General features: G+C 43.8%; 1 protein-coding gene across 2 annotated transcripts in view; it reads right to left on the bottom strand.

The window, feature by feature from the left end:
- The window catches only part of LOC149308106 (retinoic acid receptor RXR-alpha), a 138,514-nt gene that overhangs the window by 21,279 nt on the left and 102,314 nt on the right, over positions 1-14,921 (bottom strand). Inside the window, exons 3-5 of one of the 2 annotated variants that reach the window (XM_089535093.1) lie at positions 9,268-9,418; positions 8,285-8,464; positions 3,312-3,368 (exon numbers count right to left, since the gene is read on the bottom strand). In XM_089535093.1, coding sequence (XP_089391219.1) covers positions 3,312-3,368; positions 8,285-8,464; positions 9,268-9,418 — 388 coding nt within the window. The remainder of the gene's footprint in view (positions 1-3,311; positions 3,369-8,284; positions 8,465-9,267; positions 9,419-14,921) is intronic. The other variant, XM_089535094.1, reaches the window with a different exon arrangement.

Here is a 14,921-nt window from a genome sequence, read left to right as displayed (position 1 = left end):
GTTCCAGAATAGATCAGACTGATCTGGATGGACTGGACTCAATTGTCTCAGGAGTCTCCTTGCTGGATCAGATCCACAGGTCAAGTTCGGGAGAGGTCACTGTTAAACAGATGCTGGATGGCTATCTGTTGGGGATGCTTTGATTGAGAGTTCCTGCATGGCAGGGGGTTGAACTCGATGGCCCTTGTGGCCTTTTCCAACTCCATGATTCTATGACCTCCACCATAAGTAAAAAGTTGCTCTCTCTTAGGTCTGACCATCAGTTCATCTTCCTCATTCTCGCCTGCTGACCTGGGTATTTTTCAGGGGTGCTATAGCTATGTGTCCCTGTTTGGCGAGACAATGGATTAGGTGGGCCTTGTAATCCCTTCCAGCTCTAAGATTCTATGATCATCAGGGCTTCAGGGAAGAAAGACCTAGCAGGACATGTCAGGTGAAAAGAGGCGCATGAAAAGAGCATGGAAATGATGGCTCTCCCATCCCCTATCATCTTATCTTCAACAACTGCCTTTGAGGCTTTATGTAGCCATCGCAGCCAAGAACCATCTCTTCCCATTCATACTTTAGAGTATAAGAAGAACCATGATGAATCAGAATTAAGGTTCATTGAATCCAACACCCTGCTGAAACACTGGCCAGCTAGATCATCCCATGGAAAGCCCATCCACAGGATATGAGTGCACTTGCACCCTCCCTCTCAGGCTTCCAGGCAACTGATATTCCCAGAAGTATACTGTTTTTGATGCTGGAGGTGATCTACAGCCATCCTAGAAGTAGTTACTGAATCCTCTAACCACCATGACTTTCCCTAATGCCCTTTTAAAGGCATTCAACTTGGCAGCCCTCACATCATGTGGCACTGAGTTCCACAGCTTAATGAAAGACCTCTTATGAACTGTCCTGAATTTCCCACCATTTTGCTCCTCCAGATAACCACTGTTAGGTTCTAGTCTTATGAGAAAGAAAAAAATCTCCATATTTACTAGTTCAGGAATATGCACAGTATGACAGACCTCTTAGCATGCCTCCCCTATCTTGTCTTGCTCCGTAGCTGAACAAGCACAAAAATTGCAATCTATATCCATCGTCCTTGATCATTTCCAACTCTATGATTTCCCTTTCTGCACTTTTTCCAGGAAACATTCTCTGAAGATGCCAGCCACAGATGCTGGCAAAACGTCAGGAAGAAACTCTTTGAGAACACGGCCTCATAGACCGAAAAACCCACCAAAAACTACCAATATCCTTTTTTATTTATGTTTTGCAGACCTGGCCTGGCCAGATGAGAGGAAATTCAGCTAGCTGAATACCTGCTGCAAACAAAATTGATCCGATCCTTTGAACGCCTCGTCTATTCCAGCAGTTTGCATTAGTCAGACCAACGTCAGAGTAGGGGTGGGCAAATGAAAAGGAACGGAGAGGAAACACACTGGTCTTCCATGGATGTTGGAGAACTACACCTCTGCCTCCCGTTGTGAGAAACATGGCAAAACTGCAAAAATGGCAAATAAACTTTGAAAACTTTTGAATTCCTCCCCCCCCAAAAAAATTGATATTTTTAGAGGTGCTAGGGTCCTGGGGAACCCACCAAAACAGCTGCCTTGGAGGTCACATGTGGCTCAGGTACGAAAGTAAAGAGATGCCTAGCCTAGAATAATGTACATTGTGCATTCACATAAAACAATACTGTGCAAATGCTTTTGAATCTAGACAGCTACAACTGCCAGCCTGAATAGTCTGCCAATTTACTGACAGTCACCCCTCCGTATCCATGGATTCGTTATCCATGGAGTCAATCCTTCATGGAAATAGCACCAAAGATCCCAAGACCCATCCAATGTCCATTATAGAAAGTTATATTGATTTATAGATTAAAAATAAGACAGGGACGTGACACCATGTGGTGAGATACATGTCTGGAGTCTAATGTTCACCATAGGTGACAGGCAGTACAAGTGGTGCATAAATGACACTGTATATGCACTGCTCTGTCGCTTTTATTTTTGGAGGGAGGTTTAAAATTTCAGCAAAGGTGGAAGATAAACAAGAAAGGGGAAGAAAGGAAATATACACTCCTCTAGATAGAAGACATGTCTTCTTTTTAAAGAGGCCTCTAATGTCTTCACACTTTGAGTCCTTCACTACTAAACCCCCACACTCCAAATTCTTCAGAAGACTGAAATCAGAGTGATGCTTCAGGTTTCCAAGACTGAGTGCTGGTATGCAAATAATAATAATAATAATAATAATAATAATAATAATAATAATAATAATAATAATATTTTCCAAGTTTGGCTGGCCTGAGGTTCCTTAATCCAATTGGGGAGCTTACCGAGAATGGCCAGTATTCTGTATCAGCCACTCAGGGTGTGTCTGCACAGTGGAAATAATACAGTTTGAAAGCACTTTAACTGCCATGGCTCCATTCTACAGAACCCTGGGATTTGTCGTTTGGTGAGCCACCAGTACTCCTTGACAGAGAAGGCTTGTAAAATCCTGGGATCCCATAGGATGGAGCTATTGCCCGTAAAGTGGTGTCACACTGCATACAATACAGATGCACCCTATGTGAAATATACTTAACTATGTAATCTCTCATGCACCCATGCTCCAATTACTGGCAGAATGGACCCCCTTCTCCCCATATAGTTAATGGCCCATAAAGTAGGTTTGCAGGGAAGTTATGATGGTAGTGTTACCATCACAATCATGAATATGTTGCTGTTGTTGACGTGTCCCTTTAAGTCATATCTGACTTATGGCAGCCCTAAGATAAGCCTATCACTGTGTTTTCTTGGCATGATTTGTTAAAGGAGCTATGCCTTTGCCTACCTTGGAGGCTGAGAGAGTGAGACATGCCCAATGTCATCATGCCTGAGCAGTTATTCGAACCCTGTTCTCCAGAATCATAGTCTACACCATGCTAGCTCTTTCACATGTGAAATAGTGGCTGTGAAAAAGTAGCATATTAGCAGTGACCATGAATCCAGAACAAATTACAGATGAGTAAGTAGCTGATAAGAGTTTACTGGGCAATATCTTCTTAAGAAGAACGTATTGCATGTGGACCAGGTTTCCAAAAACTGGACCGGGACCAACTAGAAGGGGAAAATAGGCACTTTAGGAAAACTAATCTTTTGATTTAGCTTTGCAGGATTGGAAAGAAAGACCCATCACATTCTGGGGTGCAGCCTAGGAAGGCTAGGCTGCTCTCCACCCCAAGTTAACTTTGGACTGTCAGTACACTTTTTGGATATATAAACATCTTTTGCTGCTTAACAGCTGGTCTAGTAATATTGAAATGGGAATACCTTGTTCTTCCTGCCTTCCAGGGAGTCTTGTGGGCCGGGATGGATGGTGCTCCATCCCTGTAATAGAGTAAAAATTTGGAAATGAAACATTATTGTAGTAAAATGTAGCTGCTGAGGCTGCTGTAGTAGTAGCAGTAATAGTAAAATTATTATTATTATTATTATTATTATTATTATTATTATTATTATTATTAATTTTGATGGTGCCATCAACATACACGGCACTTGCATGAAAGGAACAAACTGCCAAAAGAAAAAAGAAAAAAGAAGAAGAAAAGAAAGATTTACTCTCGGAGACATTGGGATTTGGAAACTGGCCCAAACATTTGCTACCCGGCTCGCCTGGAGTCAAGTCTTAGTGAGTAACCACTTAGAAGCCTGTATTATTTCCCCACTAACTTTATCCTCCTGTTTACTGCGGACAACATTAGATAAATATTGCTATACTTTGTACTCAAAACCTGGTACAGGTATTACCATGGTGTCCAGATACAGCCGAAGGGTCACCATCATATCCTCTTTGCTTGGAGCAAAGTACAGTTGGCCCTCCATATCCACAGATTCAACCATCCACAGCTTGAAAATATTCCCATAAGATCTAAATTTCCCCCAAAAAACTTGCATTTGCTATTTTATATAAGGGATGACATTTCACTACACCACTGTATTTAATGTGACTTGAGTACCCATAGAGTTTGGTGTCTACAGGGGGTTCTGGAACCAAACCCCAACAGATAGCAAGGACCTACTATAACATTTTATTCCACCATAGTTTTTGGTATCCACAAAGGGTCCTGGAACCAAACCCCAGCGTACCAAGGACCTACTATAGGATTATTCCCATCTGTTCAGCACATTGGCCAGACTGGACACAACAGCTATAACAGAGCCAAGCAAAGTGACATCTAATGCCCTGAAGGTCATAAGAACAGAGGGCCAAATATGGCCCCTGGGACCACACTTTGCCCACTTCTTCAATAAACGAACCCATATTCCATGATTAAATAGTTTCCAAAGCATCTTCTCTGATGATGCCAGCCACAGATGTTGGCGAAACATCAGGAATGAACTCTTCTAGAACATGACCACATAGCCCAAAAAACCCACAAAAAACTATGGATGCCGGCCATAATAGCCTTCGACTTCACAAGCCTAAACTGTTTCATAAAATACCAATGTTTGAAACCCAGAAATGGATTTATTACCACTTCTGGGGTTTCTTTGTGGGAGAGGAAAGGATGGCAGAAAAATGTCCCCAAGACTTGCCACTTCTGCTTTGTTGGCTGTGGGAGGTTGTAATTTCCCCAAAGCCTCTGCTAATATGAACAAGTGCTCGTTTGCCAGGCTAAAAGGGAAAAAAATTGCTATTTACATCAACAGATGGTTGATGTTTTCCCCACTTATTCGTCTTCCTGGAACACTCATAGAGTGCATTAAGTCCTGCCTTAATGAAGGAAGGAAGGAAGGAAACAAACAAGGGTAGATATCCAACCAGACACTGCATTAAGAGGTTTGAAGTACCACTCCATGAGAACAGCTGATGCCAGTCTAGCCGCACGAGGCGTACAAAGGCCAGGCTCCAAGGACAGAATTGCCGCAAAGATAGCACGAAGGTAGAGTTCAGCCTAAATATCTCAGACTATATTATTGTTAGCAAGTTACCAGCCTCAATAATGCAGAAGAACCAATGTGCCCACTCCTTCCTTGCTGAGAATCCTAAAAAGCACATAGAATCATAGAGTTGGAAGACACCACGGCCCAATTCCCCTTACCTCTTGATTCGATTCCTGAACCAATTCCCGAAACTGGTTCAGCAAACAGAGTGGTTCCCATTGTGTTTGCGCCGGTTTCAAGAATCGGTACAGGAAGCGACAGCCTCGGCTTCCCCACCATGCCTCCCTTCATCCTCTTGGCCTTACCCATAGGAAGAATCTTAGGAGAAAATATCACCATTCTCTTTGCTTTCTCCAAGGCATTTCATTATGTTAATGCAAGCATTTCATAACTGAAAACACTGGTCCCAAGCATTTTCGATAAGGGATATTCAGACGTGTACCAAGGATGCTAGTGCACCATTTTAAAGCTCTTCGGTGTTTTCTCCCTCTTATCCTCTTCCAGCCCACTAACTCAGTATTAAGATTCCAGGCCTCAAAACTCTCCACGTCTATGCCCTTACTACAGCTGGCATTCTGCTTTGGACTAACATCTTCATAAATGCCCTTATGTATATGCAAAACTGAATTCAGTAGTCTCACAGCATCCATATTCACCTTGGGTTTGCCATGACAATACAATGTAGGGGCCTCCATTACATAATGGCGGAGTGATTGATACAGCATGGCCTGATGCCCAATGGATATCAATGTCCATCAGATCCTGATGTGCCCATCAGGCCTCTGACTAGGAAGTGCCAGATCATAACTGGATTTTGCATCAGAAGTGCCCAATGCACATCAGAGCACTGGCAAGAGTGCTTATCATGTGCATTGGGCATTTCTGATGCACACTTTTCCAATTCACGAAAGGGGTCTCATTGCAATTCTGCATTACTACAACATACCTATGGATTTGTAAAGTTACAAAGCATAGATCCTGATGGAGGATATCTACCTCATCTCTTCCCTCCCCTTCTCTTAAATCCCTGTTTACTTTTTTCAGTTACACACACACTACATTCTCCTCCCCCCATCACACACAATCCCATTCCTCTACTCTGCATTCCAGATGTCTCTCCACTCCCAGTCCATCTCCTACAGATCGTAGGGATGTGAAGCACGAGAGTCTGGCCTACAGAGGCCTTTCATGAGATCCAGGCAGGCCTCCGTTGCTGCTCAGACTTCCCTTATTTGACTCCAAGATCCACTGAGATCATTCCCTCCTAGTTGGAGTTGGCCCCTCCCCGCTTCCTTCCAAATCATCCTCCTTTGGAGCCTCCTCCACTCTTCCCAAGAGAAGAGCCGAGTTTGACATTTCCAGGCTCTGCACGTGCAAGTCCTTGAATAACCCCACGTAAATCAAGCATGTCAGATTTGCTTAGCGCTCTTTGCTGGGGCTCCCTCACCGTCTAAGAGGAGGAATTCTCTGGGCTACAAAAGAGAAGGAAGCTCAGACAGGGTGGTCTCTTGCAGCTTGAGCCAACTCAAAGCACAAGGACTGTAGGACGGATGAAAACCCATGGTAGGGGCTCTGTTTAGCTAAGCCATGATGTAGATAGGGGGTACTAAACAGTATGGGGTCTGGATATGGGAGATCTCATGCCAAAGGTACCCTCACAGGTATCACTGGCAGGAACGTGAGAGCAGGCCTTCTCCATGGTTGCCCCCAGGCTCTGAAACTCCCTTCCCAGAAAAGCTAGACTAGCACCCTTCCTACTTTCTTTTTGAAGACAAGCAAAGACTTTCCTATTCTGACAGGCACTTGATGAGTGATGATATCAGGTCCATCTTACACAATGCCTGGGTGCTGCTAATTGTTGTGTTGATGTGTATGTGTGTGTTTTAATGATGTGTGTAATAACTTGGTTTTAATTTTTTATTATTATTTAATTGTGTTTTAATTTTTGTATCTTGCGGATTTTAAAACATTCTTTTTTAATGTCCTAAGCAGCTTCAAGACGCAATCTAGGAAAAAAAGTGCAGTTGGAATAAGTGTAATATTATGCATCTCTGAATGGGTATGCTATTTCTTCTTTCAGTGGTCTTACTAGAGCTCCTTCATTCTAGACTATTATGGCACTTAGATTCTGTGGATTTTTAACAATTTTTTCCAACCGTTCTAAGCCATTTGGAGTCCCAGTCTAGGAAAAAGATGGGTTCGAAATAAAAAATATTCATCTCTGAACAGGTATGCTGTTCTTACCTTCAGTGTATATGATCTTACATACTGGGCTCTGTCACACTAGACAATTACGACGCTACAATTCAACTTCAATTGTCATGGCTGCTTCCTATGGAATCTGGGAATGTACGGTTTAAGGAGGTATATTTAGCATTCTCAGCTAGATTGCTCCAATGCCCAAACTCCAGGATTCTGTAGCATGTTAAAAAATCCCAACTTGCAAATAGTTTTCAAAAACTACACTGCTTTGGAGGACATTCTCACTGCGGGGAGACAATTGCTAGACCTACTTGTTGCTTCCTCCAAGACGAACATTAGAAGAGCATTACATCCCTCCTGTTCAGCTGAGTGTTCAGTGCATAAATCCGAACGAGCCAAGATGTCATCCTTTTAAATGCTTTTAAATATTACGGCTGAGATCCTACAATGGTGGTGTGTAGCATGAATCTCTGCTTGTAGAGTCACGCAGCCATGCACAGCTGAATGCACAACCAAATGTGCACAACCCAGTTCTCCTTCCACAAGCCTGAACTGAAGATAGTAGTCCAGATCAGACAAAAATGTCCAGCCACTTCCTTAAGAGAGCTGATATGGGCATAAAACACCAACAGGGTTCAAATCTATTTGTACATTAAAACTTGGTTTCCTCTATTGAACAAACTCACCAGAGTGTGGGGCTGCTTTAATTTCCTCCCATATAGACTATCTAAGGCAGCGACAACCAAACTCTGGTCCTCCAGGTGTTTTGACTTCAGGTCCCAGAAGCCTCAGCCACCTTGGCCAATGGTCTGGGATGCTGGGAGCTGAAGTCCAAAACACCTGGAGGGCCAGAGTTTGGACATCGCTGATCTAAGGGAACATTTCTATATCAAATAGCATTCAAAAATGTGAAGCCCACATACCAAATTACCTATTCCTCCAGTTGGTTAGTCTCTAATGGAGTAGATCCACTCAATCATTGAATGGTGAGTTAACACAAAGATAAATCCCACTGATTCAATGGTCCTACTCTAGTTCAGACTAACAACAGGACTGAGGCTCCAGACTGTAAGGGTTCAGTCCAGACTTCGACCACCTCACATCACGCAGTGTGCAGATCCATCCTAACAACATCTCCTATCACCGTCATGCCTTACCTTCCCTCTTCATGCCCATTGCAAGACACTTCTGGTACCGGCAATACTGACATCGGTTCCGCTGGCGCTTGTCAATTAAGCAGTCCTTATTGTCGCGGCAGGTATAGGTTAGGTCCTTTCGCACTGTCCTCTTGAAGAAGCCCTTGCAACCCTCACAACTGTACACTCCATAATGTTTACCTGGGGACAGAGAGAAAGGATACCAGTAGGTATGGCAAACTGTCAAAAGCCAATCCTACCACATTAGAAAGTTGGACCATTATGCACTGGGATTAACTGTAGTGTCTCTTTCGGTGGCCATAACAATGAGCTTTATCACACTAATAATAATAATAATAATAATAATAATAATAATAATAATAATAATAAAATTTATTTATATACCGCTATTCCAAATTCCAAATTCGATCACAGCGGTGTACAACTAAAAAATAATACAAAGAGACACTCAACAACAACATGATAAAAACATCCCACTAGTGGGCAAATGTGTTTAAATGAGAGTTAAACTAGAGAAAATCAGGAAATGTCATGTGATAAACTTCAGGCATTTCCTGGTTTTCTCTAGTTTAACTCTCATTTAAATCCTGTTTGCCCACTAGTGTGATAAAACTCAAGGTCTTGGGATTTTCATTTCTCCTCGGTTGGGTAGGAAAGACAATACCATCTCTTCCTCAAGGATGTAAGTAAATGCCATGCAAAACCAATAAAAGAATGGTCAGCCCAAAAACTGATATGGATTTCAGGGGGGAAACACAAGGACTGGGTTAGGATTTTCCATTATAAAATTAAATAGCTGTATTGGCCGAAGTAGGTAGGTTAGAAGAGATATTTCTCCTTAGACCTAAAACAACATTTCTCAACTCCCAGCATATCCTACAGTACCGGTCAAAAAGTGGGTACTTCGGTTGATGCTTCTGCTCCTACTGATCATCCTTTGATACCTTCCCATGTCAAAAGGAACCCAGCATGACTGGTGTTACCTGAAGATCTGTCACCACAGATGGCACATATGTGCTTGGTGAAGGAGGCCATGGCTGATGAAGGATGTACTGGCACTTTAAGAACGCCATTGATCCCCAAGGGAGGTTTAATGTCTTCCGTGCTGCTCACTGGATTCATGGGAGAATTGAGCTGTGTGGTCAAGAGGGGGAAAAAAGTCACCATACAATAAACAAGGAATATGAAATGCAACTTCAGTGCAACTGAATGCTGTTCAGCTGACCATGAGTACCCAGATGCACAGGAATTGCAATAATAAAAGAAGTGACTTGCCCAGCCAGAAGGGACCATTTTTAAGGGGTGTGTGGATGGAGTTTGTACTTTATACAATCAGATGCGGGGAAGGATTAGAGGCTACATATTTGATGAGGGGGTGGCGTCTTCTTTTGTGTTCATATTTCCAAGTTGATCCATGGTGGGATTGCTGACATGCAACCATATGTTTTTAATTCCGCAGGCTGCAGAGACTCGCTGAAGCCTCCTTTCCTGTCCAGGGAATTCCCCGATGCTAGTCCAGAAAAAGGCATGCATGTTGCTTTGCTTCTTCATCGGCAACCACATCAGCAGAATCGGGTTTTTAAAATCCCCTCTTAAAAGATTTTTTGAGCTCCGTTCTCTCTGCCACCATTCCTCCCACTCCTGTTTCTGTTGGAGGACTGGCGCCTCCTGGCACCAAATTTCCCCCTTCAAGTCAGCTGCCTGCCTGGTTTCCTCTCTTTATTTTAGTAACGGAAATGTGGGTGTTTTTCACGGGGAGGGGAAACCCAATGCTCTTGTTGCAAACTTCCCATGTGCCCATAGACAACATAGAGGGGGAGGTGTAGGGTGGAAAATGCAGAAGACACGGGAGGGAGAAGCAAGCCATGCAAAGTACTGATATAATTCTTCACTAAGCTTCTTCTCGAAAGAAGGAACAAGTCATTTTCTTTCCACTGTCTTCAAAGACCACACTTGCAATTCGGGACCTCTGTGTGCAAAATTCACACAGGGCTGTTTTGGACAGAAAACAGGATTTTCTGAGCAGGAAGGACTCACTGTGCTTTGTACAGAAAAAAGGGGGTTTATTGCACAAACACACAGCCCACAAAAAACAAATTCAAACATCCTTTATCCCTAATGCAAAGAACGTATATTCCTTACCACAACAAAAATGATTCTTCCAGAATATTATTCTTTTCCCCCTTACTCCCTGCTCTCCAGTTTATGGTGACCCCATCCTAAGGATTCCACAAAGAAGAAGGCAAGAGGCCAATATCGTGTTGGTAATTCCAACTAGAGTAGACGCACTCTATCACTTGTTGAATGCACATCAACATTTGTGTGAATCCCATTGATTTAATGGGCCTACTCTATTTGAAACTACCAATAGGATTCAGGTTAGGGGGAGATAATGTTACAAAAGTACTCCACATTTAAAATCAGAGAATGGAAGATGCATAACTACCCTTCATAATCCTAATTTATCTCTTCAACCACCACTTTGTTCTTGTGTGCCTTCAAGTCATTTCCTCTCCTGCTTTTATGCTGGCAACCCTGATTCAAGCCATTAGATTAATCCAACAGGTAACATTACTAAGTCAAGAATGAATACTAGGAATAGTTGATTATTACAACTTCCACAATCCCCCAGCCAGCATGTGAGATCTTGCCTATGACTATTTCTCTTTCTGTGGGCTCCTTTTCTTGGAATGAGAAGACATGAAGACCAAGACAGGAACATGTGAACTAGCTTTCACTGTATGTAAAATAGGGGTGCAATCAAACCTGGGGTTCTTTGGACACCCACCTTCTTGTTGGGACCTCTGAGTGTCCAACCATCCTTTTCTGCCATCCTGTCTACTCCATCTCACCTTTCCACCCACACCATGTTGCACAAAATGTTCTCACTGAATCACACATTTGCCAATGATGCTCCCTGGAGAAGGAACCACCCCACAAGGGTTCCTCTTTCAGTGGCCAGCCTGGAAACTTTGGCACCTCAAGGGCCCCCCGCTAGTTCATCCTGGCGCCAGCCCTTCCTTCCTCTTCAGTCTTCAGGACTGTAAAATGGTTGACTGCAGGACTGAAGCATTTGCAGGGAACCACACACATTGACTAGGACTCTTTCACTCTGCACAACAACAGCACAATGATTCCAACTGAGCTATCCTGGCAAGAGCCTATGGAATCCTGTGGGCTTGGTGAAGCTATGGAGCTCTATGGTTGAGAAATCAAAATATACTTTCCTAAACTGGGCGCCAGAGTGGTGTAATGGTTTGAGCATTGATCTACAACTCTAGCGACCAGGGTCCAAATCCACGCTTGAACATGGAAAACCATGGAGTGAGCTTGGGCAAATCATACTCTCTCAGCCTCAGAGGAAGGCAAAAACAAACCCCTTCTGAACAAATCCTGCCAAGAAAACCCCACAATAAGGACACCTTAGGGTTGCCATTAGTCGGAAACTATCAGAAGGAACGTAATAACAGATGGCCATCCATGATTATGGTGGTGGCAATGATGATGATGATGATGATGATGATGATGATAGGACTGTGTCCTCAGTAAGGTTGAGTTTTCTAGAAAACCTGTCCTTAAGAGCAAAGGCACATATCATGTCAACAGCATCAAAGCTGCAACAACCACAGCCTGCACATGCGCACCTGCCACCTCTCCCCCTGCCCTCAGGCGCTTGCAGCAGTGCTGTCAGAACGGCCTAAGGGATGTGAGGCATATCCACGGGCTGTGGCTGAAACAGCCTGGCATCTGGCATTCAGGAGCAGTGGCGACAGAAGGGGAACGTTAAATATTAAACGGGAAGGCCAACTGTTTTCTTTTGCATTGAAACATCGTTTTGCAAAGGACCAAAAAATTAAGGCCACTGAGTCCAAATGGCAGCCATAGTTCTGGCTGCCCATGCTCTGATGGGAAGGAACTCAGTTCTTCTGATTCTTTTACCCCAATGGGATCTCTCTCTGTGAGGTGTAGTGTTAACTTATGAACCAGAGGCCCTCATCATGATAATCCATATAGCAGGGGTGGACAAAATGTGGCCTACAGGCTACATGCCCCTCTCCTGGCTTCCCAGTGGTTGAAACTCTGGAAGAAAATCAAGTGACTTCTGACTGCTATTATTATTAATTTATTAATATATTTATTTATTTATATCCCGCCCTTCTCCCAAGACTGGGACTCAGGGCGGCTTAAAACATGCTATTAAAAAGGATATTTCCTGAATATTGCTCAGGAATCTGTAAAAACATGAGGGGAGAACCCTCCTGAAGGTGTACAAAAGCATTTTGGGACAAGAATGGGGCATTTTGGTGGAAGATAAAATCACCGCTCCTGCTCATCAAAAATGACAGGAGCTTTAGCCTTGCAAGTCCTGCTTCCACAACACCAATGTGTGTGTGAAACAATGAGAGGATAGGGTGAGGTTCTCCAAACTCATCCATTGATACACGTACAGTGGTACCCCGGGATACGAATTCACCGTGTTACGAAATTTCCGGGGTACGAAAAAGTTAGATTTTAAAAAACTGTTCCGGGTTACGAAAGATTTTTCGGGTTACGAAAATCTTTTCGGCGCGAAATTCAAACCGCGGCTAGCGGCTAGCGGCTTTCCAGCGGCTTTTCGGGTTGCGAAATGTATCGGGTTACGAACGGCGCCGCGGAACGAATTAAATTCGTAACCCGAGGTAGCACTGTATACATATGTGTTATGTGTCTCTTTATTCTACATACAAAAGACACATCCCACCCACTACTGGATTTACAGATAAATCTAGTAAGCCACAGTTTAGATTCTCAAATTATGAGGGGACTCTAAATATTTTTCCCAAAAAAATATGATCTGGCATTCTCCTTGGCACTTAAGTCTTTGTAAATGGCCTTACTTGTGCATAAAGTTTAATTGTGAAGGTTTTCAGTGTCCATATTCATCTAGGGGCTGCTGTGACATTACAACATATAGGCATCCATTGCACAATGGTGGTGTGCCGTGATGTGATGCACAATGACCTTGTATCAAAGTGCTTCCTGATGCACAGCTGGACACTGCCTAGGATGTGCCAGAGCACAACAGGAATGCCTGATATGCATGAGAAGGGCTTCAAGTGCAGCAGAGGTATTTAATGCACATTGGTACACACTTGTAAATAAATAAACAACATCGCAACCTGGGTGCAAATTAAAAACAGGAAGAAAATGTCTGGGGAATTCAAAGAAATGAAATCAAATCTCAGGTGGCTGATGGCTCCCATGTCTGATAAATCCACTCCTGCACTGAAGGAGCTATCCAAGGTGCTGAACTATTCTGAGGCTATGGGTTAACAGTTAGGTTTGAGTGTCAGACTACGACTGTGGAGTCTTGGGTTTGATTTCTAGCTCAGCCATGAGCTAGAGCTTGGGCAAGTCACATTCTCTCAGCCTCAGGGGAAGGCAATAGCAAACTTCCTCTGAACAAATCTTGCCAAGAAAACATCATGACAGGTTTGCCTTAGAGTTGCCATAAGTTGGAAACAAGTTGAAGGCACACAACAACACCCAGAGGAGATTCCCCACCCCATTTGATAAAGGAGCTGCCAATCACCGCTGAACTAAACAAAGAAGGAGAGGGTGCCCCACCTCTAAGAAGCAGGAAAGGAAAGCATGAGATCAGGTGGTTGCCTCTGTGATCCTCTGCCTGCATTGCAGCGTCCTCCTGGCGTCCTTCTGCTCTGCCAGGTCTCCCGTGCCAACAAAGCAGAACCTGATTGCAAGTGACACCTGCCATCTGATGTACAACACCTTCCATCAGTGCCACCTCTGCTCCAGCAATGGGGGCACATGCCTCATTAACGTCAGAGTATTGTGGGCCTAAACATGGAAGGGAAGAGCATAGGGTGGGGTGGGTGTATGGGAGAAGAAGGGATGGACCGTGTCTAGTGTGGAAAGATGCCAGCTACCTGCTCCTCTTTCCCTTCCCATTTTCTGCTTCGTGCAAACTCAGGTGTGCCCCCTTTGGTTGAAGTTGTGGGGAACAAGAAAGGAGGGGCAGAGAGAGAAAGACTGGGAGAGAAGCATTCGCCAAGAAGAGACAGATTGCTAAAGTCATTCAGGCGCGATCATCTCAAGCATCTCCTCCAGGAAAAACCACTTAAGACAGGCCATGAGTAAATAAGGGCAACGCGTTATGTGTCGTCACGAATCACGGAGACCACAGTGTGCCATCGGTCCAATAAGCATCATCTGACAAGCTCTTCTTCCTCTGTCTCCACCCCTCTCTTCTCCCTCCTTCTCCCGCCCCACTTCTGTTTATTTCTGGGCTTTTGCATTGCGTGACTAGCTCTAAAAATAGACCAAGCACAAGGCGGTTTTTCCCCAGGGAAATGTGGGGCAAAAGCTGGGGAGATGCAGGCTCTTCTCTGTCTCTCTCTTTCAAGATATGTTGAGTGCTGCAGTGGAGTGGATGCATGGCAAGGGTTAAAGTTTCCCATATATTTACTGGTGGGCCTTTGGGGAGGTTGCTTTCAGCCCATCCTAGGTTACCTCCTAGAACTGTTCTGAACATAAAAATTAGGGAACGGGAATCTATGCTGTTATTTTCAATCTAAAATCTTAGCGTAGTGGTTTGAGTGTTGGACTATGACTCTGGAGATCTGAGTCAAGGTCCTAT

Source organism: Sceloporus occidentalis, unplaced genomic scaffold (genome assembly GCF_023333645.1).
Source record: "Sceloporus occidentalis isolate IW3139 unplaced genomic scaffold, rSceOcc1.0.p SCAF_8, whole genome shotgun sequence".
NCBI lineage: Eukaryota > Metazoa > Chordata > Lepidosauria > Squamata > Phrynosomatidae > Sceloporus > Sceloporus occidentalis.
The sequence above is the reverse complement of the archived record's forward strand: the minus strand, read 5'-3'. Positions and strand labels throughout refer to the sequence as shown.